The sequence below is a fragment of the Chiloscyllium plagiosum genome, unplaced genomic scaffold, assembly GCF_037043375.1.
Source record: "Chiloscyllium plagiosum isolate Xiang-an unplaced genomic scaffold, Cpla_swu_hap1 HiC_scaffold_11, whole genome shotgun sequence".
In the NCBI taxonomy this organism is placed as follows: Eukaryota; Metazoa; Chordata; class Chondrichthyes; order Orectolobiformes; family Hemiscylliidae; genus Chiloscyllium; species Chiloscyllium plagiosum.
The window spans coordinates 2,486,034-2,509,566 of record NW_028270149.1 but is presented as its reverse complement, the minus strand read 5'-3'; the positions used below and the strand labels follow the sequence as shown (position 1 = coordinate 2,509,566).

Here is a 23,533-nt window from a genome sequence, read left to right as displayed (position 1 = left end):
CTTGCAGACGATAGACGTGAGACTGACTGGTCTGTAATTGCCGGGGATTTCCCTATTTCCTTTCTTGAAGAGAGGAATTACATTTGCCTCTCTCCAGTCCTCAGGTACGACTCCAGTGGAGAGCGAGGATGAAAAGATCTTCGCAAGTGGCGAAGCAATTGCATTTCTCGTTTCCCAAAGCAGCCGAGGACAAATCTGGTCCGGGCCTGGTGACTTGTCAATCTTAATGTTTGACAAAACTTTCAGCACATCAGCTTCCTCTATCTCTATCCATTCCAGCATGCACACCTGCTCTTCAAAGGTTTCATTCATTACAAAGTTCTTTCGTAAAGACAGAAGCAAAAATCTCATTTAGGGCTTCCCCTACCTCCTCAGACTCCACACACAAATTCCCTATGCTATCCCTGATCGGGCCTACTCTTTCTTTGACCATTCTCTTATTCCTCACATAAGTGTAAAATGCCTTTGTGTTCTCCCTGATCCGTTCTGCCAAGCCTTTCTCGTGCCCCCGCCTGGCTCTCCTCAGACCATTTTTAACCTCCTTCCTCGCCTGCCTGTAATCCTCTAGAGCTGAGCTTGACCCTAGCTTCCTCCACCTTCTGTAAGCTACCTTCTTCCTTTTGACGAGAAGCTCCACCGCTCTCGTCATCCAAGGTTCCTTTATCTTACCCCTTCTTGCCTGTCTCAGAGGGACATATTTATTCATCACTCGCAACAACTGTTCCTTAAACAGTCTCCACATGTCTATAGTGCCTTTACCATGGAACAATTGCTCCCAATCCATGCTTCCTAACTCATGTCTAATCGCATCATAGTTTCCTCTTCCCCAATTAAATATCCTCCCATTTTGCCTAATCCTCTCCTCCGCCATAGCTATGTAGAATGTTATTGTTTGTTAAAACTATGAATTTGGTGTCTGGCATTGGTTATTCACAAAGTCTGGTTGGCAGCCAATCTTTCGGGTCGTTGAGTGTGTTGCTGAATTGCAAATACAGGGATGGGGAGCTGATCTGATTTGGCTCTGTGTGTCATAAGGAATCACATCACGAAGCCCTCCCAACCACTGAGCCACTAGCCCAGGTCCCAGGCACTCTCATCAGGAGAGCAGACATTGTCAGTGAATGAGAAACTGAGCAGGTTTCTTACAGTCATGAGGGACTCAGTGCTGAATGTGTGTGATTAGATCATTTACCTTTTGCTGTCCGTTTTGAACCTGTTTTCTACAACATGCAGGCTACCACTGAGCTACTGGTTTCAGCTTTGAATAAAACATTGTTTTAGACCCTCTAATACAACACTACCTGGAGAAAGAGAGCTCGGTCCTCTCACTGTAAGATGGCTCCCTTTGAGCAGTGTCACTCAGCACTCACTCAGTTGTTTCAAGGATTGTTTTGTTTTATAGATTAGATTACTTACAGTGTGGAAACAGGCCCTTCGGCCCAACCAGTCCACACCGACCCGCCGAAGCGCAACCCACCCATACCCCTACATTTACCCCTTTAACCTAACACTACGGGCAATTTAGCATTGCCAATTCACCTGACCCGCACATCTTTGTGACTGTGGGAGGAAACCGGAGCACCCGGAGGAAACCCATGCAGACACGGGGAGAATGTGCAAACTCCACACAGTCAGTCGCCTGAGGCGGGAATTGAACCCGGGTCTCTAGCGCTGTGAGGTAGCAGTGCTAACCACTGTGCCACCGTGTCGCCCTGTTCTGTTTTGACAGAACAGTGGCCCATAGGTTATACCGGAACTGGAATTTCCATCGTCACCTTATTACAGCGCCATTTGCTAGATTGTGTCTCAGGCAAAATAAAGCAATATCTGCTGATGGAGGAAATCTAGGGCAAGGGGGCAGAAGGTCAGAGCTAGGTCATTGAGGAATTTGTCCCGCACACCAGGTACGGTCTGTGTGTAGAATTCTCCCCAACAATACCTATCAGATGCTGAAGCTCAACAATGTCACATCCGAGGTCATTGGTATCAAGAATATGAAAGATAGCAAAGTGGAGGACAAAAGCAAATTACTGCGGATGCTGGAATCTGAAACCAAAAGAGAAAATGCTGGAAAATCTCAGCAGTCTGGCAGCATCTGTAAGGAGAGAAAAGAGCTGACGTTTCAAGTCTAACTGACCCTTTGTCAAAGCTGGAGGAGTGTGAATGAAGGTCATGTGGAGATCACCTGTCGTCTCAGTGAATAGCAGCTGAATGGGGTTGAATGGCCTCCTCCTAGTTCCCATGTACAGTTCCATTCTTGAAGAAAATGATGCCAACTGTTCTCTCTGTTTGGATTGGTTGCTGTGATTTGGTGAGACTGACTGGGTTATGAACATGAACTGATTGTTCTTGTTCAGCCTTGTTTATACTCACCTGAGGATTTGGGTTTTAGTTTGGATTATGAGTGAATTGTAAATAATGACTGGTGCCTTCAGCTCTTGATCAGTGCAGTCAAAAGCCCTGGGTCCTCCACTCAAAATGCCCTCGGAAGTATTTGCCAAAACAATTTCTCAAGGAATGGTTTAACTCCTTGCTGTCCTCTCCCCTGCTGTCTTTCCTGAATGCAAATTAAAAAGCTTTTATTGTATAATGTTGAAATCCAGGTTAAATAACAAGAGCTTTGTTACACTGTCAAACGAATGGTTATTGTTGTGAAATGGTTATTGTTGTGAATTTAATTTTAGGAGAAGGATGAAAGATACTTCATGTTGTTCCCAAAAGTGCTGCTCATGCTGTCTGCGAGTCCACGGATGAGTGGCTTCATTTATCAGGTGAGAAAAGCCACATTTATGTTCTTGTGAAATCACCTAAGTATAATTTCATTTTACTACTGTGTTATTTTTGAGCCACATTAATGTACTGTTTGAATTAGAGTTCAGGAACTGCAAAGTTGTCTCCTGTGCTGACATTGCAATGTTATTTTTTGCTGCAGGGAAAGTTGCCATTGACAGGAATGACAATAACAAAGTTAGAGGAAACAGAAAACTTCCACAATGCCTTCGAAATCACAGGTTTGTACTTTATAAATTGACACAGTCTCTCCAGGCACACACAGTGATGGGATATGTTCATGGGTTTATTGCTGGTGGCATTGATGGTTGAATTTGGTCAAAGCCATTGGAAGGCTCCCTTTTAAGTGCTGGAGTATCTTTTACACTCACTTAGTTTCTCTGATGTTGGTTGTGGAATAAATATTGTCCAGGACATCAGAAGAATGTGACTGCTCTCCCTTCAGTACTGCAAAAGAATCTTTTACACTCAACTGAGAGACCAGACAGGCTTCCATATAATTCCACATCTAAAGACACCACCTCTGACAGTGCGGCACCAGTGCTGAGGGAGGCTCAGCACTGACCCTCTGACAGTGCGGCACTCCCTCAGCACTGACCCTCTGACAGTGCGGCGCTCCCTCAGCACTGACCCTCTGACAGTGCGGCACTCCCTCAGCGCTGACCCTCTGACAGTGCGGCACTCCCTCAGCACTGACCCTCTGACAGTGCAGCGCTCCCTCAGCACTGACCCTCTGACAGTGCGGCACTCCCTCAGCACTGACCCTCTGACAGTGCGGCGCTCCCTCAGCACTGACCCTCTGACAGTGCAGCGCTCGCTCAGCACTGACCCTCTGACAGTGCGGCACTCCCTCAGCACTGACCCTCTGACAGTGCGGCACTCCCTCAGCACTGACCCTCTGACGGTGCGGCACTCCCTCAGCACTGACCCTCTGACGGTGCGGCGCTCCCTCAGCACTGACTCTCTGACAGTGCAGCACTCCCTCAGCACTGACCCTCCCTCAATTTGAGTTCAGTTAGCTCAGTTGGGTGGCTTAGTGGCTCAGTGGATAGCACTGCTGCCTCACAATGCCAGGTACACTGATTCGATTTCACTCTCTGGTGACAGTGTGGAGTTTGCAGATTCTCCCTGTGCTGGTGTGGGTTTCCTCCGGGTGCTCCAGTTTCCTCCCACAATTCACAGACATGCAGGATAGGCGGGTTAGCCATGGGAAACGTAGGGCTACAGGGATAGGGTGGGGGGTGAGTCTGGGTGGGATGCTGTTTGGCAGGTTGCTGTGGATTTAATGGGCCGAATGGCCTGCTTCCACACAGTTAAGGATTCTGTGACCCTCTATGATCTACGCTGAGCTGGCTGGATGGCTGGTTTACAATTCAGAGTGACGACAGCAGTGTGGATTGAGTTCCTGCATTGGCTGAGGTCACCATGAAGGTGTCTCCTCCTTGAATCTCCCCTTGCCTTAGGTGTGGTGATCTCAGCTGAAACCACCACCAGCTACTTCTCTCTGTATGGGGAGAGCAGTCCTTTCGTGCAGTTGGACTATAGTGACTTTGTCAGTGCTGACTGTCTGTTAATATGTGCACCCGCAAAGCTGCCGTGAATAATTGGATATTGAAATGTTTGGCATGTCAATCTGCCTTACAGTGTGCAAGGTGCTACCCACTGAGCTGGGGCTAATGTGAATGATATTACCATGTGTCTACTTCTGTACATTGGCTCAGTCTGAGAGCGATGATGACCAAAATGTTTAGTTGTAGAAAATAATTTAAGTGTTTCAAATGTTTGCAGGTAACATGATCGAGCGGATTCAGGTGTCCTGTAGTAACAGCCAGGAGCTCCATGACTGGGTAGAGAATCTCCTGATGTTAACCAAAGGCACAGTCCCTGGGAATACTAACACAAAACCAGTGTCTGCCACGTCACAGCCAGTAAGGAGTAGTTAACTTCTTGTTTTAAATATGGACTATAAGAAACTGTCCCTGTTAACTGGTGCCTAAACTGCCGACAAAGATAGTGACAAAAACAAAAATTCCTGGAAAAACTCAGCTGGTCTGGCAGCAACTGTAGAGAGAAAGCAGAGTTAGTGTTTCAGGGGCTGTGAAGTTCTGAGGAAAAACCACTGGACCCAAAATGTTCACTCTGATTTCTCTCCATGGACACTGTCAGACCTCCTGAGATTTTCCCGCAATTTCTGTGTTTGTTTCTGATTAACAGCATTTGCATTTCTTTTGGTTTTTTACAAAGATGGTGAGCCAGTGTGATAAAATGCAAATGTTTCAGGCGTCATATTACAGCTTAAATGTTCCTCTGGGTTAGCATGTCAGTTACTATTGGCGAGGAGAAAGTGAGGTCTGCAGATGCTGGAGATCAAAGTTGAAACTTTATTGCTGGAACAGCACAGCAGGTCAGGCAGCATCCAGGGAACAGGTTACTATTGGCCACAGTTTCAAGCGAACTAAGAGTGAGATGAGGAGAAATGTCTTTATTCAGAAAGTTGTTAGTATTTGGAATGTGCTGGGAGAGTGGTGGAGGTGGATTCCGTGGGAGGTTTTAATAGAGAGCTGGATATGTATATGTGATGAATTTAGGGCTGGAGCATGGGAATGGCTGGGTAGGTTGTTCAGGAGCTGGTACAGACACAGTGGGTTGAGTGGCCTCATGCTGGAAAGTTGTACGATTCCAAGGTAGTTGTGCCATTCTCAGTGCATCCTTGATTAACCATTTTTATAAAGATCCTTTTCATGTTTTCCACGTACAAAATTGGTGTTGTGAATATGGATGGATTTTGTCCTGTTTATTGGAACTGAACAGATTTTGATTTCACTTTGTGCTGGAGGTATTGATCAATCTGTCTTTAGACCTGGATTGACACATCCAGAGTTTTCACAGCTTGAAAGGCTCCCTGTTAGAGGGAACTGATGTGGGTGGCACAGAGGGTGTTGCTGGGCCTGGGGAATGTGTTGGGTCAGTAAATACACCTCAAGTGAAGGCAAGTATCAAACTCCTCTTTATGTGATATCATACCAATTTGTGCAGCATGTGATTGGCAGCAGCGACATGGACTCGTACAGCGCAGAAACAGACCCTTTGGCCCAATTCTTTCATGCTGAACATGTTTCTCAAACTAAACTAGACCCACTTACCTATATTTGGCCCATATCTCTCTCAACCTTTCCTCTGCATTCATGTACTTGTCCAAATGTCTTTTAAATGTTGTAACTGTGCCTGCATCTACCACTCCCTCTGATAGCTCATTTCACATACAGCACCTTGCATAGTCAACTGCCCAACGGTGCGTCCCAGCATTGCACCTGGAAAAAATGTGGCACCAATTTTAAAAAACCATCTCCAATCCAACAGCCCTCCAGGATTTCTGTATTCCTGTAGTTCTGCTGTCCTGTTTCTCCCTCAACTCCCCACATGATTAGCTGCTCTTTCATCTCTCTGGAATTTTGTCTGTTCTCCTTCCCATTTTTCAGCATCTTTCTCCTCCTTTCATCTACCTTTTAGACCAAACTTTCAGTCCTAATATCTCTCTGAGAAGCAGCTTGGAACAGTTTTCAAGTTAAATGCGCTATATGAATGTTCCTTGTGTCATTGATGCCAAGTCTTTTAAATATTTTGATACCAATTGTGAAGTAATTTGAGGTGTAGTGATGTCACTGTACTCTGCATCTATTGACATAGGGTTGAACTTCAGAAGTGATCAACCCCTTATATTTTTCATCAGGTGGGAATCTCCAGAACTGCCTGTTGTCTGACTCTGTAATTAGAGATCAAGGGCAGCTTCAAGCTAGTCCACATTCCAGCATAATGCTGGGAAGGAGAATTTTGTGTCCAAGTTGAGGAATATCTGGGTTATCACACAATCAATTCACCAATGATGAGTTATCCCATTAGTCTGGAGAGCCAGCCCTGACTGTATTCAGTCCTTGGCTTCTCACAGTCATTGATTCTGCAGAGACATTTGTTCCTGCCTAGATTTGGAATATCTCTGTCTGTGCTAAAGTGGAAAAGCATTGGGGAAACTAGATAAAAAGGGAGAAGGGACTGGAACGATATGCCGATTGTCAGGGAGCGCAAACACCAGTTTCTGTGAAAGTCCTGTTTCAGCACTAGATATTCAGCATAATTCTCCTAGTGTGTTGGTTAAAATCTGAAACGGAGCAGCTTGAGAGTGACTTGCTGCCCCCTTTACAGCTGAGATCTGTCTATTGCCCAGTCATTAATACCAGCAAAGCACCTTCAATTTCCCCGTGAAACAGAACGGCAGTTTATTGGGAATGCCGAGTAACTCAGACAAACAGCGTTAACGTTTCAGATTTACAGCTTCTCTTAGTTTTCAGTGGGGCTCCTGAAGCATTTGTTGAAATGTCACACACACTAACTGAATTGTTTGCAAAGTTAAGGCTCAGGGAGTTGAAAAGGCAGGTCTGAAGTGGTTGCCAGAAGCACCAGAGGGTAAGGTGAGAAATTACATAGAGCATAGAACATTCTAGCACAGTACAGGCCCTTCGGCCCTCGATGTTGCACTGACCTGTGGAGCCAATCTGAAGCTCATCTATCCTACACTGTTCCACTTTCATCCATATGTTTATCCAATAAACATTTAAGTGCTCTTAAAGTTGATGCGTCCACTACTGTTGCAGGCAGTGCGTTCCATGCCCTTTCTACTCTGAGTAAAGAACCTACCTCTGACATCTGTCCTATATCTATCACCCCCTAATTTAAAGTTAGGTTCCTTTGTGCTAGCCATCACCATCCGAGGAAAAGGCTCCAAAGCATCCATATCCTTCCTATAATGCGAGCACTATCCACAACCCCACCGACCTTAGTGTCATCCGCAAATTTAAAAACCCATCCTTCTACGTCCTCAACCAGGTCATTAATAAAAAAATGGCAAACAGCAGTGACTCCTTGTGTTACACCACTAGTAACTAAACTCCAGGATGAACATTTCCCATCAACCACCACCTTCTGTCTTTCAGCTGGCCAATTTCTGATCCAAACCACTAAATCACCCACAATCCCATACCTCTGTATTTTGTGCAATAGCCTACCGTGGGAAACCTTATCAAATGCCTTACTGAAATCCATTTACACCACATCGATCGCTTTACCCTCATCCTCCTGTTTGGTCACCTTCTCAAAGAACTCTGAGGTTTGTGAGGCATGACCTACCCTTCACAAAGCCATGTTGACTATCCATAATCAACTTATCCCTCTCTAGATGATTATAAATAATATCACTTATAACCTTTTCCATCACTTTACCCACAACCAAAGTAAGGCTCATTGGTCTATAATTACCAGGGTTGTCTTTACTCCCCTTCTTGAACAAGGGGACAACATTTGCTATCCTCCAGTCTTCCGGCACTATTCCTGTAGACAATGACGATGTAAAGATCAAAGCCAAAGGCTTTGCAATCTCCTCCCTGGCTTCCCAGAAAATCTTAGGATAAATTCCATCTGGCCCAGGGGACCTATCCATTTTCACACTTTCCAGAATTGCTAACACCTCCCCCTTGTGAACCTCAATCCTGTCTAGTCTAGGAGCCTGTATCTCCGTATTCTCCTTGATAACATTGTCTTTTTCCAGTGTGAATACTGACAAAAAATATTCATTTAGCGCTACCCCTATTTCCTCAGACTCCACACACAACTTACCATTGTTATCCTTGATTGGTCTTATTTTTTCTCCAGTCATTCTTTTATTCCTGATGTACCTATAGAATTGTTTTCTGCATTGAGTTGTGATGTGGACCGCACTGCCTGATGCAGATTTGGTGATAACTTTCAGAAAAGGACTGGGTAAATATTTGAAAAGGATACCAAAATATATATATTTGAGTAACTGAAATATATTTGAGTAACTGAAAAGACAAATCTATTTTCATCTCATTCCTACCCAGCAACACTCTGAGAGTAAGCAGCCTCCAGCAACTCCGTCACACCAGCCCCTTGCTTATTCACCTCCACAGTCTTACAGCACAGCTGGACAAAACCGCGGCCTCTTGGAACCTCCCAAAATCCCCAAGGCTTGGACTCTGAGCTGCCTGAGACCAGCGCCCCCGCTAAGACCATCAGCTGCGTTAGGCTGTAAGGAGGTATGTGGTCCATTCACAAGGCACATTGCTTTCAACATAAAAGGTTTGCCAGCTACATCAAAAATAACCCCTCAGCCCCATATACTGATCCTGAACGAGATGGGTTGAATTATTGTCAGTTAATCACAATTAATCAAAGTCTGTTTTATAACAAAACTCCCTTATTTTCCACTGTTGTGCAATGATTCCTGGTGAATATTTACTGTTTTATTAATAAGGTATTTATAATGGAGACAATTTTAAATGTGCATGACACTATTACTGCATTGACTTGCATGGATAATAACCTTTTAGACTAATTGAAATTACTTGGATGATGCACTGATAGCGAAATTAACACTAATATAGATGACACTTCTCAATTACCTTTAAGATAGTGAATGAACTTTTCATATAATAATCATCAATTATTTGCTTTCACTTTCATCTTATCTTTCTTTCCCATTTGTTACATTGTAGAGGATGTCTTATATTCTAAAGGTAAGGGGTTAGATGAGTGACTTTACTCCTAGTTTGTGTTGTGTGCATGCCAGCGATGCAAGACTACATTTGCTGCCTCACCACCTTCCTTCACCTGCTTACCTTAACGCTATTCTGAGATGTTTGTAAGTTGTATGCAAATCGCATTAATCTTCTTGCAGTATTTGAGGCCAAAATGATTCCTCTGGCTCTGTTAAAGATGCAGAAATGTATTTGGTGTCTCAACTTGGCAACTAACTAGTGAAGCACAAGCTCTCCCTGATCAGTGTAGCTGTGGCATGGCTGCTTCTGTACTCGTAACAAACTGAACTGTTTACAGAATGTACTTCATGCTGCTGAACGAGATATATTGATTCTGACTGACTGTTGGCTGCTGTCCTACTGTGCAGGATTCCAGTAAAAGCCCCAAAGCAGTGAAAAAGTTCTTAACCAAGAGGAAGACGGAACGGAAAACATCCGAAGATGAGTTCATTCTGCGGAAAAGTAAGTTGATCCCTCCAGAAACCTGAGGTATAGAACAATCACCAAAAATAGTTTTCATAAACAGGACTGATATAAAAGTTACAGAAGTTCATATTGATTGTTGAACAGATTAAAACGAAGGAAAGAAGAGAGAATTAAATATCACCTCAATTAGCAGGACAAACAGTTACAGCTCAGTGCTGAGAGGGTGCCATGTTGTGGGATGGTCAGTGCTGAGGGAGGGTCAGTGCTGAGGGAGCGCCGTGCTGTGGGATGGTCAGTGCTGAGGGAGTGCCGCACTGTGGGATGATCAGTGCTGAGGGAGGGTCAGTGCTGAAGGAGGGTCAGTGCTGACAGAGCACGGCACTGTGGGATGATCAGTGCTGAGGCAGTGCCGCACTGTCGGAGGGTCAGTGCTGAGGCAGTACCGAACTGTCGGAGGGTCAGTGCTGAGGCAGTGCCGCACTGTCGGAGGGTCAGTGCTGAGGGAGTGCCGCACTGTCGGAGGGTCAGAGCTGAGGGAGTGGGCACTGTCAGAGGGTCCGTGCTGAGGGAGTGCCATACTGTCGGAGGGTCAGTGCTGATGGAGTGCGGCATTGTCGGAGGGTCAGAGCTGTGGGAGTGGGCACTGTCAGAGGGTCAGTGCTGAGGGAGTGCCGCACTGTCGGAGGGTCAGTGCTGAGGCAGTGCCGCACTGTCGGAGGGTCAGTGCTGAGGCAGTGCCGCACTGTCGGAGGGTCAGTGCTGAGGCAGTGCCGCACTGTCGGAGGGTCAGTGCTGAGGCAGTGCCGCACTGTCGGAGGGTCAGTGCTGAGGCAGTGCCGCACTGTCGGAGGGTCAGTGCTGAGGCAGTGCCGCACTGTCGGAGGGTCAGTGCTGAGGCAGTGCCGCACTGTCGGAGGGTCAGTGCTGAGGCAGTGCCGCACTGTCGGAGGGTCAGTGCTGAGGCAGTGCCGCACTGTCGGAGGGTCAGTGCTGAGGCAGTGCCGCACTGTCGGAGGGTCAGTGCTGAGGCAGTGCCGCACTGTCGGAGGGTCAGTGCTGAGGCAGTGCCGCACTGTCGGAGGGTCAGTGCTGAGGCAGTGCCGCACTGTCGGAGGGTCAGCGCTGAGGCAGTGCCGCACTGTCGGAGGGTCAGCGCTGAGGCAGTGCCGCACTGTCGGAGGGTCAGCGCTGAGGCAGTGCCGCACTGTCGGAGGGTCAGCGCTGAGGCAGTGCCGCACTGTCGGAGGGTCAGCGCTGAGGCAGTGCCGCACTGTCGGAGGGTCAGCGCTGAGGCAGTGCCGCACTGTCGGAGGGTCAGCGCTGAGGCAGTGCCGCACTGTCGGAGGGTCAGCGCTGAGGCAGTGCCGCACTGTCGGAGGGTCAGCGCTGAGGGAGTGCCGCACTGTCGGAGGGTCAGCACTGAGGGAGTGCCGCACTGTCGGAGGGTCAGCGCTGAGGGAGTGCCGCACTGTCGGAGGGTCAGCGCTGAGGGAGTGCCGCACTGTCGGAGGGTCAGTGTTGACGGTCCACCACACTGTCGGAGGGTCAGCGCTGAATGAGTGCCGCACTGTGGGAGGGTCAGTGCTGAGGGAGTGCCGCAATGTGGGAGGGTCAGTGCTGAGGCAGTGCCGCACTGTGGGAGGGTCAGTGCTGAGGGAGTACCGCACTGTGGGAGGGTCAGTGCTGAGGGAGTGCCGCACTGTCGGAGGGTCAGCGCTGAGGGAGTGCCGCACTGCAGGAGGGTCAGCGCTGAGGGAGTGCCGCACTGCAGGAGGGTCAGCGCTGAGGGAGTGCCGCACTGCAGGAGGGTCTGCGCTGAGGGAGTGCCGCACTGCAGGAGGGTCAGCGCTGAGGGAGTGCCGCACTGTCGGAGGGTCAGCGCTGAGGGAGTGCCGCACTGTCGGAGGGTCAGCGCTGAGGGAGTGCCGCACTGTCGGAGGGTCAGCGCTGAGGGAGTGCCGCACTGTCGGAGGGTCAGTGTTGACGGTCCACCACACTGTCGGAGGGTCAGCACTGAATGAGTGCCGCACTGTGGGAGGGTCAGTGCTGAGGGAGTGCCGCAATGTGGGAGGGTCAGTGCTGAGGGAGTGCCGCACTGTGGGAGGGTCAGTGCTGAGGGAGTACCGCACTGTGGGAGGGTCAGTGCTGAGGGAGTGCCGCACTGCAGGAGGGTCAGCGCTGAGGGAGTGCCGCACTGCAGGAGGGTCAGCGCTGAGGGAGTGCCGCACTGCAGGAGGGTCAGCGCTGAGGGAGTGCCGCACTGCAGGAGGGTCTGCGCTGAGGGAGTGCCGCACTGCAGGAGGGTCAGTGCTGAGGGAGTGGGCACTGTCGGAGGGTCAGCGCTGAGGGAGTGCCGCACTGTCGGAGGGTCAGCGCTGAGGGAGTGCCGCACTGTCGGAGGGTCAGCGCTGAGGGAGTGCCGCACTGTCGGAGGGTCAGCGCTGAGGGAGTACCGCACTGTGGGAGGGTCAGTGCTGAGGGAGTGCCGCACTGTCGGAGGGTCAGCGCTGAGGGAGTGCCGCACTGCAGGAGGGTCAGCGCTGAGGGAGTGCCGCACTGCAGGAGGTTCAGTGCTGAGGGAGTGGGCACTGTCGGAGGGTCAGTGCTGAGGCAGTGCCGCACTGTCGGAGGGTCAGTGCTGAGGCAGTGCCGCACTGTTGGAGGGTCAGTGCTGAGGGAGTGCCGCACTGTCGGAGGGTCAGTGCTGAGGGAGTGCCGCACTGTGGGAAGGTCAGCGCTGAGAGAGTGCCACGTTGTGGGAGGGTCAGCGCTGAGAGAGTGCCGCACTGTCGGAGTGTCAGCGCTGAGGATGCGCTGCACTGTCAGAGGGTCAGTGCTGAGGGAGCGCCGCCTTGTGAGCGGGTCAGCGCCGTGCTGTGGGAGGGTCAGCGCTGAGGGAGCGCCATGCTGAACAAGGGTCAGCGCTGAGGGAGCGCCGCGCTGTGGGAGGGTCAGTGTTGACGGACCACCACACTGTGGGAGGGTCAGCACTGAATGAGTGCCGCACTGTGGGAGGGTCAGTACTGAGGGAGTGCCGCACTGTGGGAGGGTCAGTGCTGAGGGAGTGCAGAATTCTTAAAAGAGCTTGACTGGGTAGATGCTGAGAAAATATTCCTCAAGAACGGAGTATCCAGATCGAGAGATCACTATCTCGGAATTAGAGACGGGCAATTTACATTCAATTCGACACTTGTTTCCGTGTAGTTGCTGTCGTAATGTAAAAAGTGCAGGAGGAAGTTTGCATTCAGTAAGTGGTGTGATGGTAACCACAAAGTTTCTAACTTTTATACAGATGTTTATTGGGGGATAAATGTTGGCAGGAGCAGTGATTACTCCCAGCACTACTTCACAATAGTGTCATGAATCTTTTATGTGCAGCTGAGAGGTCAGACCACAGGCATGTTCCCCAGGTACAGTGTCCCTCTGCACTGCCTTCTCCAGAGGGGTGTTCCCCAGGTACAGTGTCCCTCTGCACTGCCTTCTCCAGAGGGGTGTTCCCCAGGTACAGTGTCCCTCTGCACTGCCTTCTCCAGAGGGGTGTTCCCCAGGTACAGTGTCCCTCTGCACTGCCTTCTCCACAGGCGTGTTCCCCAGGTACAGTGTCCCTCTGCACTGCCTTCTCCAGAGGCATGTTCCCCAGGTACAGTGTCCCTCTGCACTGCCTTCTCCAGAGGGGTGTTCCCCAGGTACAGTGTCCCTCTGCACTGCCTTCTCCACAGGCGTGTTCCCCAGGTACAGTGTCCCTCTGCACTGCCTTCACCAGAGGCATGTTCCCCAGGTACAGTCTCCCTCTGCACTGCCTTCTCCAGAGGGGTGTTCCCCAGGTACAGTGTCCCTCTGCACTGCCTTCTCCAGAGGGGTGTTCCCCAGGTACAGTGTCCCTCTGCACTGCCTTCTCCACAGGCATGTTCCCCAGGTATAGTGTCCCTCTGCAGTGCCTTCTCCAGAGGCATGTTCCCCAGGTACAGTCTCCCTCTGCATTGCCTTCTCCAGAGGGGTGTTCCCCAGGTACAGTCTCCCTCTGCACTGCCTTCTCCAGAGGCATGTTCCCCAGGTACAGTCTCCCTCTGCACTGCCTTCTCCAGAGGCATGTTCCCCAGGTACAGTCTCCCTCTGCACTGCCTTCTCCAGAGGCGTGTTCCCCAGGTACAGTCTCCCTCTGCACTGCCTTCTCCAGAGGGGTGTTCCCCAGGTACAGTGTCCCTCTGCACTGCCTTTTCCAGAGGCATGTTCCCCAGGTACAGTGTCCCTCTGCACTGCCTTCTCCACAGGCATGTTCCCCAGGTACAGTCTCCCTCTGCACTGCCTTCTCCAGAGGGGTGTTCCCCAGGTACAGTCTCCCTCTGCACTGCCTTCTCCACAGGCATGTTCCCCAGGTACAGTCTCCCTCTGCACTGCCTTCTCCAGAGGCATGTTCCCCAGGTACAGTGTCCCTCTGCACTGCCTTCTCCAGAGGGGTGTTCCCCAGGTACACTGTCCCTCTGCACTGCCTTCTCCAGAGGGGTGTTCCCCAGGTACAGTGTCCCTCTGCACTGCCTTCTCCAGTGGCATGTTCCCCAGGTACAGTGTCCCTCTGCACTGCCTTCTCCACAGGCATGTTCCCCAGGTACAGTGTCCCTCTGCACTGCCTTCTCCAGAGGGGTGTTCCCCAGGTACACTGTCCCTCTGCACTGCCTTCTCCAGAGGGGTGTTCCCCAGGTACAGTGTCCCTCTGCACTGCCTTTTCCAGAGGCATGTTCCCCAGGTACAGTGTCCCTCTGCACTACCTTCTCCACAGGCATGTTCCCCAGGTACAGTCTCCCTCTGCAGTGCCTTCTCCACAGGCATGTTCCCCAGGTACAGTCTCCCTCTGCACTGCCTTCTCCACAGGCATGTTCCCCAGGTACAGTCTCCCTCTGCAGTGCCTTCTCCACAGGCATGTTCGAGGAGAAAGTGAGGTCTGCAGATGCTGGAGATCAAAGTTGAAACTTTATTGCTGGAACAGCACAGCAGGTCAGGCAGCATCCAGGGAACAGGAGATTCGACGTTTCGGGCACAGGCCCTTCTCATTCCTGAAGAAGGGCCTGTGCCCGAAACGTCGAATCTCCTGTTCCCTGGATGCTGCCTGACCTGCTGTGCTGTTCCAGCAATAAAATTTCAACCACAGGCATGTTCCCCAGGTACAGTGTCCCTCTGCACTGCCTTCTCCAGAGGCATGTTCCCCAGGTGCAGTGTCCCTCTGCACTGCCTTCTCCACAGGCATGTTCCCCAGGTGCAGTGTCCCTCTGCACTGCCTTCTCCAGAGGGGTGTTCCCCAGGTACAGTGTCCCTCTGCACTGCCTTCTCCAGAGGCATGTTCCCCAGGTGCAGTGTCCCTCTGCACTGCCTTCTCCAGAGGCATGTTCCCCAGGTATAGTGTCCCTCTGCACTGCCTTCTCCACAGGCATGTTCCCCAGGTACAGTGTCCCTCTGCACTGCCTTCTCCAGAGGGGTGTTCCCCAGGTACAGTGTACCTCTGCACTGCCTTCTCCAGAGGCATGTTCCCCAGGTATAGTGTCCCTCTGCACTGCCTTCTCCAGTGGCATGTTCCCCAGGTACAGTGTCCCTCTGCACTGCCTTCTCCACAGGCATGTTCCCCAGGTATAGTGTCCCTCTGCACTGCCTTCTCCACAGGCATGTTCCCCAGGTACAGTCTCCCTCTGCACTGCCTTCTCCAGAGGCATGTTCCCCAGGTACAGTCTCCCTCTGCACTGCCTTCTCCAGAGGGGTGTTCCCCAGGTACAGTGTACCTCTGCACTGCCTTCTCCAGAGGGGTGTTCCCCAGGTACAGTGTCCCTCTGCACTGCCTTCTCCACAGGCATGTTCCCCAGGTATAGTGTCCCTCTGCACTGCCTTCTCCACAGGCATGTTCCCCAGGTATAGTGTCCCTCTGCACTGCCTTCTCCACAGGCATGTTCCCCAGGTATAGTGTCCCTCTGCACTGCCTTCTCCACAGGCATGTTCCCCAGGTATAGTGTCCCTCTGCACTGCCTTCTCCACAGGCATGTTCCCCAGGTATAGTGTCCCTCTGCACTGCCTTCTCCACAGGCATGTTCCCCAGGTACAGTGTCCCTCTGCACTTTTTGCTCGAGAGTCAGCTCCATTTTTGTGCTTGTGTCCCGGATTGAGAGTTGAACACACAACCCTCTGACCCCCAAGGCAAGGGTTTTACCCTCTAAATCATGTCTGCCAACTGCAGGAGCTACAAAAGGCAAGAGCGTGTGATAATTTTGTAAAGAGAAATGCTCATTTTGACATTTTTAATTCATTTGGTTTTCACCAGTCTGCACCTGTTTGTGGAGATCACAAACATCTGTTGGTCAATGGAATTTTAAAAATGTGTCATTTTTACTTTCTAGCTGAACTTTATTCCACATGTTTAGATTTGAAACCACTCTTTGACAGGTCAACTCTTGAGGTCTTAGCATGAGAAACCAGCGAATGCTTTTTCATTTTTGGTTCCCACAGGTACAGCAGCCTTGGAAGAAGATGCACAGATACTCAAAGTCATAGAGGCTTATTGCACAAGTGCAAACCTACAGCAGACTCATAGCTCAGGCAAGTGAGAGTTTAATTGTTTAAAGTTCTGTTTATAGGTGGCCTAAGATGTTGAGTTTTGGAGTCAGTGGTTCAAGTCAAATATGACTTCTTCAGAACTCGGTTCTTGACCTCATTACAGCCTTGGCCCAAATATAAGTGAATTCCAGAGGTGATGAGACAGTGACAGCCCTTGATGTCAAGGCTGTATTTGACTGAGTGTGGTATCAAGGAGACTGAACAAAACTGGAATCAGTGGGAAACGGGGTAAACTCTGTGCTGGTTGGAGTCATAGCTGGCACATAGGCAGATTGGCAGAGGCGGGAAGAATAGAAAAGCAGTCTACAATTTGAATGGAGAGTGATTCCAGAGTGTGGCTGTGCAGATGGATCTGGGTGTCCTGGCACACAATCCATGAAACGTTTGTAGGCAAGTACTGCAAGTGATTAGAAAGGGAAGAAGGACATTGGTGTTTATTGCATAAAGAATAGAAGCTAAAAGTCAGGAAGTTTTACTGCAGGTGGAGGAGAGGCAGTGAGATCACCCAGAGTGCTGTCTACAGTTTCAGTCTCTTTGCCTTGATGACAGTAGAAGCTATCCAGAAAAGCTCACTTGACTGAAGGATATGATGGGATGGGTTGGGCGTGTATCCATTGGAGTTTAGAAAACTGAGAGGGCATCTTAATGAAACCTGTACATTTCTGAGGGTGCTGGACATGATGGGTGAGACAAGAGTTAGTAGGTACAGTTTTAAAATAAGGACAAGATTAGCCAAAGGGAATACAGTTGCAGTACCCCAAATCTGGCTGTCCAAATTCGGGACGGGTTCTCTCTGTCTGCTGCTCAACACTTCGCTGATTAGTTCAGATAAACAGCTGCTTCTTGCTCAGTCGCTGAGGTCCCATAATTTGTTTCTTTTGGTCTGTGCTGCATCTTAGCATTGGCAACTCAGACCAGATCCAATACAATACTTTAACATCTATCTCCCCTCAGCCTGCACTATCCTCCAGCACATTTCCCTGTTCCACCAGTGAGTAATACACAAAAATATATAAAAATAAAGGAGGGAGACTTGAAACTGAGGCAGCGGTTTTGGAGTGATGATGAAATCGACAGGAATTTTAAAATGCATTCATTTATTCACTAATCAAGGTTGGTGCTGCTGGCTGGGTCCAGTATTTATTGCCCTGTCCCTAGTTGCCCCTTGAGAAGGTGGGGTGAGCTGCCTTCTTGAACCACTGCAGTCCATGTGCTGTTGGGTTGTCCCACAATGCCCTTAGAGACGGATTTCCAGGATGTTGACCCAGTGACAGTGAAGGATTTTCAAGTCAGGATGGTGACTGGTTTGGAGGGAAACATGGATGGTTGCACTCCCATGTTGTTGCTTATTGTCCTTCTAGATGGAAGTGGTCGTGGGTTTGGAAGGTGCTGTCTGAGGATCTTTGGTGAATTTTTGCAGTGCCTCTTGTAGATAGTACACACTGCTGCTATTGAGTGTCAGTGATGGAGGGAGTGGATGTTTGTGGATGTGGTGCCAATCAAGTGGGTTGCTTTGTCCTGGATGGTATTGATCTTCCTGAGTGTTGTTGGAGCTGCCCCCATCCAGACAAGTGGGGAGTATTCCATCACACTCCTGACTTGTGCCTTGTAGATAGTGGACAGGCTTTAGGGAGTCAGGAATTGAGTTATTTGTTGCAGGATTCCTAACCTCTGACCTGCTCTTGTAGCCACTGTGGTTAGTCCAGTTCAGTTTCTGGTCAATGACAACCCCTCCAGGATATTAATAGTGAGGAATTCAGTGATGGTATTGCCATTGAATGTCAATGGTTGATAATTAGATTCTTCCTTGTTGGTGATAGTCATTGCCAGGTTCTTGTCTGAATGTCAGTCTAAGGCTGGGTGTTGTGCAGGTCTTGCAACATTTGGCCCTGGATTGAGTCACTCATCACTAAGATTCATCTGTTTTCATCCCAACTTCCAGCATGTGGCCTGTTGCCTTGTATACTACGTCTTGATCAAGGAAGGAGTTTCTTAAGGAGCATTTCTGAGAAGTGAATCTGGGAGATGAAAGGAGGAAGTTCCAGAGATCAGGCTAAAACCAGGATGAGCCATGGGGAAGCAATGATAGTGAAGGACATACGAGAAACCAGAGTTGGAGAAATGTCAAACTGGAGGGGAGTTCAGAGATGGGGAAGGGTGAGGCCTTGGTGGGATTTGAAAATCAGATTGAATTTCAAAGTTGGGGAGTTGCTAAACTAGGAACGAGCACAAGTCATCAGCATGGGGTGACAGAGGAATGGTCTTAGTGTGAGTCAGAACATCCAGGTGGGTTTACGATGAGCTGTGGGTTGTGGAGGGTGAGAAAGAGGCCAGCCAAGGGAACATTTGGAATAGCTGAGGCAAGAGCTAACAAAGGTACGGCTGAGACTTCCAGCAGCTGATAAACTGAAGCTGACCCAGAGTTGGCTGTCATTGTTCTGTTACCCTGTTCCATCTCTACACTTATAAACACATTGTTCAGGGGAGTGCAGCTAGTTACATAGCTATTACGAAGAGCTGATACAGACACTGTGCATGGAAATGTCTCCTTCCATGCTCTTAAGTCTGTAAATCTTTTGATTGAAGTTCTTTTCTGTTCCTGTTTCACCCCCCCCACCGTCCCTCCTCCTGTTTTCCCACAATACATGCATTGACTCTGTTATTATATCACTGCATTGGTGCTACCATTCCATTCCATCCCAACCTCAATCTCCAGGTGACCAGCTGGATGCTGGATTGTCGAAAACATCACAGCTGCCTGCCGTTGTGTGTTGTGCCTGCCTGGGGTATCTGTACTTGCCGGAAGGGAAGGCAGAACAGTGGCTGGGGATAAGATTTCTGGCTGATTGCCAGTCCCTCCCACCGGCCTGGAACATGAAGTCATTGCTTCAGCCTCTACAGCTAGCCCGGTTAAAGATGACAAGCTTGCCTGCTCTGTGTCTGACTAAAATAGATAAACCTAAGTAAATGTTAACCTTCTGTCCTGTACTTCACAGTTTGTCGGAAGGAGTCGGCACCACAGGTATTACTTCCCGAAGAGGAGAAAATAATTGTGGAGGAAACCAAGAGTAATGGGCAAACTGTAATAGAGGAGAAGTAAGAGACCTTTACCTTTACAGCCATTGCAATTCATTTCTGTAATCTTTCCCACTCACTGCAGTTTTGTTAAAGAGTGTGAATTGTAACTGGAGAGAGGGCATCAGTCTTTCTCATTTCACACCAGTAGGCTGAGCCTCTCCTGTCTTACAGATGAGCTTCAGGAGGAGAGAAGGGAGAAATGAAGATTTGTGCATTCTAAAATTTGACAATGTCAGCTCAGGTTTCAATTTTAAAACCTGAAATTTTTAAAGATTGATTCCTGTAGAAAGGGGAAGACTTCAATGAAGAAAAAATGATTCCAAGATGTTGCCCTGACATGGAGATGCCGGTGTTGGACTGGGGTGGACAGAGTTACAAATCACACACAACACCAGGTTATAGTCCAACAGGTTTATTTGGAAGCACTAGCTTTCGGAGCGCTTGTGGATGTATATGTCACATGGTCCTACTCCACAACCACCTGATGAAGGAGCAGTGCTTCCACATAAACCTGTTGGACTATAACCTGGTGTTGTGTGATTTTTAAAGATGTTGCCAGGACTGAGCAGTCTGGATTATAGGAGGAATTGGACAAGCTAGGACAATTTTTTTCTTTAGAGCATAGGAGACTGAGGGGGGACCTTATATTTGTGAATAGGATCATGAGAGACATGGATAGGGTGAGTGCACTCCGTGTTTTTCCCAGGTTTGGGGAATCGAGGACTAGAGAGCATCAGTTTAAGGTTAGAGGGGAAAGAATAAAAGGGAACCTGAGGGGCATCTTTTTTACACAGAGGGTGGTACGCATATGGAATGAACTGCCAGCAGAAGTGGTTGAGGTGGGTATGTTAACAACGTTTAAAAGGCATTTGGACAAATACATGGATAGAAAAGTTTTAGAAGGATATGGGCCAAGTGCAGGGAAATGGGGTTAGCGTTGATGGATGTTTTGATCAGCATGGACTAGTTTGGGCCAAAGGGCCTGTCTCGGTGCTGTAGGGGTCTGTCACTCTAATTATCAAACCAAGTTTGACACTAAACCACATTAGGAAGTCTTGGAACCTGGTAGGTTGGAGAGTTGGGTGTGAAAGAGCTTGTTACAGGAGCAGAGGGAAACAGAGGTTTTGGGGAGGAGATACAAAGATGAGGTAAGTTGGGAATGATCGAGAGGCCTGAATGTTTAGAGGGATGCAGAGATCCCAGAGGAAGGAGGTTACAGGGCACGGGGTTGAGGGCATGGAGGGATTTGAGAACAATTATGGGAAGGTGGATGATCATTCTTCTTTCAGCTTTGTGTTTACAGATTGTTCAGTGCGAGAGTTAACATTAATTCAGCAGCTTATAGAGAAAGAGAGAGACGCAAGTACAAGGTTTTAAAGATGGGAACGTGCATATGAAAGGAAGTGGGAAGAGGCAAATAGATCTCTGCATTTATAACCTGCAGGTTCACTGTGGGAGATATAGAAAACAACATGTATTATTTGTGGGTAAGATCCATTCTGGCTGTCTCAGCCTTAAAGACTGTATGACTGGGGAAAGGATTCAGAACAACATGTATTGGAAAAACAGCACCTCTACTATATACACACATTCACCAATAATACAGGGATAAGGTCGAATTAGAATGTAATAAGAGACACTGAAGAGTTGAAAGTGGGATTACGATGATGAGGAAGTATCAGAAAGGATTGGTCAGTGTAAAAAGCAGGAAAAGTGAGGGGTTTTACAGGTTATGAAGATTGTCTTGTATTTTGGGAGTGAAAGATGCTTGGAATCTCACAGCATAGATATCCATTGGGAGTTCAGGTTGTGTCTTTTAGAAACTTTGTGATTACTGGCTCTGGTCAAGATGCAGAGAGTGAGCTCTGTTTTTATGCCTCTGTGATGTCTGTACTCAGCTGTTGAAAACCTTGTGGCTTTGCCAGTTGTTTTTCTGAGTAACTCAATAACTGTTTGTGTTATTTGTCAGGAGTCTTGTCGACACAGTTTATGCATTGAAAGATGAAGTTCAAGAGCTGAAACAGGTCAGAATCACAATCTAACACAGAATTCTGCTCCAATTCTGTCAGCCACATTCCAGGGACCCAGTATTGTTGTGATAAACTGTTATCCTGTTCTTTTCCAGGAAAACAAACGAATGAAACAAAGTCTGGAGGAGGAACAGAAATCTAGGAAAGAGTTAGAGAAAATGATCCGAAAGGTTCTGAAACAGTTGAATGAATCAGCGTGGGATGAGGGTAACCACTAGAAGCAGCTGACCAGCTCTCTACAAGGCTTCCAGCAGTCGGCAGGTCTGACCGCGCTGCTACAAGGAATTCTTTGAAATTCTCAGTCACACTGGGATCATTTTTGGTTTTTTTGGCCTGTGGTTCCTCTGGAGGAGCAAGCACATGAGGGATAGCAAACCTGACACCTGCTCTGGAAGGACTAGAGCAGGGCATAAGGAAACATGCAGGCTCTGGGGAGAGGGCACAGCAGCAGCAGCAGCAGCAGTGAAACCTGAGAAATGGCGCAGCGTCCCAACACGCAGCCACCTCGTGCTGGCTCAACTTGGGCAAGGAACGGTGCCTGCAAGTAACCTCTTCATTCTCCAGGAATGGATGATTTTGTGTCCTCCAACCAGCACTAAAGTATTTGACTGCTACACCAGCACAGGATGCTCACTCGTGGGCACAGCTGACTCCTTTAAGTTCCCTTTGTTTTTGTATCAGGCCATGACCAAATGCAACCCTCCCTCGTACTGGACCCTCAGCTGCGTGCTTGTATTTTCTGGGTATAACTAGGGTTTTTGAGATGCCCAGTCTGTCTTGCTGATTTATTTATGTTTTGCTGTGTAAAATTACTCCCCCACCCTCAAACACTGTGCAGAGTTCTTGTGTCGGACGCAGCCTTGATTATGGCACTGCATCTAATGCACGTAAAGCTCCTGCCTGTGCCTTTGATAGATACCCCTTTGGATTACAGCGTGTGTACATATCCAGCTCGCCTTTTATAAACTGGCTCTAGCTTGAACGTTCCTGTATATTACAGGATTGTGTTTAATACTGTATAAAAGGATACAGGCAGCTTACCTCCCTGACCGTTGTGGAACAAAGCAGGTGTTACTAGTCAGTGTTGACTGAGTCTGTTAGTCACGAGGTGTCCACAGACTCTACAGTAGGAGTTAATGATGCATGCACAAACTTAGTTTTTCATGAGTTAAGTGATGCCCAGGAATGAATGCAGGATGACAGGCATCTGATTGTGGGCTGTGTGCACAGAGTAACTGAGCACACTGCAGAATGTTTCCAGCCAGATTAAAACCAGACTTAGAGCCTGAACAAAGTGGGAGTTGGATTTGGGAGGAGGTCACTTCAGATCAGCCTGAGAGCTGTTGGTCAGATCAGCTTCTCACCAATAATGAGCAGTGAGTGTGGCTCCTTCCTACAAACATCTTGTAAATCCCTCTTCACATCCAACTGGCAAAACGTCCCCAAATTTCCTGTGCAGATTTTTATTTTGGAATTGTAAATAAACAGAGTTCAGATGAAATATTTTGGGAACTGTCACGGCTGTGTTCTCCAGGTGGTGCCTGTATGTGTCTGGAAGCCCTTCTACCCAGCACACATCCATCAAGTAGGAAATCTTTTGTAAATGCAATTTTTTTTTAATAAAGCCTGAATATCGAGCCTTCCCTCGGCTGTACCTTGTAAATAAATAGCTCCTCTATTTTGGCAAGATCTCTCAACACTCCATGATTTATGAAATTCTCCTGTTGCCTGAATTTTTTTGCTGTTGGCTTCAATACAATTAAATTGATTTTCTGAATGGGTTGGGAGTGCTTGCTCTTAGTATTATATGTTTTAACAATTAGCGTTGATCTATTGGACAGAACTTTAATGTTGCTAAGAAGTGACATGAAGTTTTAATAAAAAAAGGAATTGCTGGAGATACTGAGCATCTGTGGAGAAAGAAATAGAGTTATTAATATTTCAAATCCAATATGACTCTCCTTTGAAATTGAAAGGAACTGGAAAATGGTGCTTTTTCTGCTGTAG

At 48.5% G+C, this 23,533-nt stretch overlaps 1 protein-coding gene across 2 annotated transcripts in view; it reads left to right on the top strand.

Moving 5' to 3' along the window:
- The window catches only part of arhgef6 (Rac/Cdc42 guanine nucleotide exchange factor 6), a 216,443-nt gene extending 193,230 nt beyond the window's left edge, over nt 1-23,213 (top strand). Inside the window, exons 13-22 of one of the 2 annotated variants that reach the window (XM_087991842.1) lie at nt 2,685-2,771; nt 2,933-3,011; nt 4,579-4,718; nt 8,703-8,897; nt 9,357-9,377; nt 9,767-9,860; nt 16,311-16,400; nt 19,415-19,514; nt 21,466-21,520; nt 21,622-23,213. In XM_087991842.1, the coding sequence (XP_087847968.1) occupies nt 2,685-2,771; nt 2,933-3,011; nt 4,579-4,718; nt 8,703-8,897; nt 9,357-9,377; nt 9,767-9,860; nt 16,311-16,400; nt 19,415-19,514; nt 21,466-21,520; nt 21,622-21,744 (984 nt within the window). In that variant the 3' untranslated portion in view covers nt 21,745-23,213. The remainder of the gene's footprint in view (nt 1-2,684; nt 2,772-2,932; nt 3,012-4,578; nt 4,719-8,702; nt 8,898-9,356; nt 9,378-9,766; nt 9,861-16,310; nt 16,401-19,414; nt 19,515-21,465; nt 21,521-21,621) is intronic. The other variant, XM_087991843.1, reaches the window with a different exon arrangement.
- The last annotated feature ends 320 nt before the right edge of the window (nt 23,214-23,533 follow it).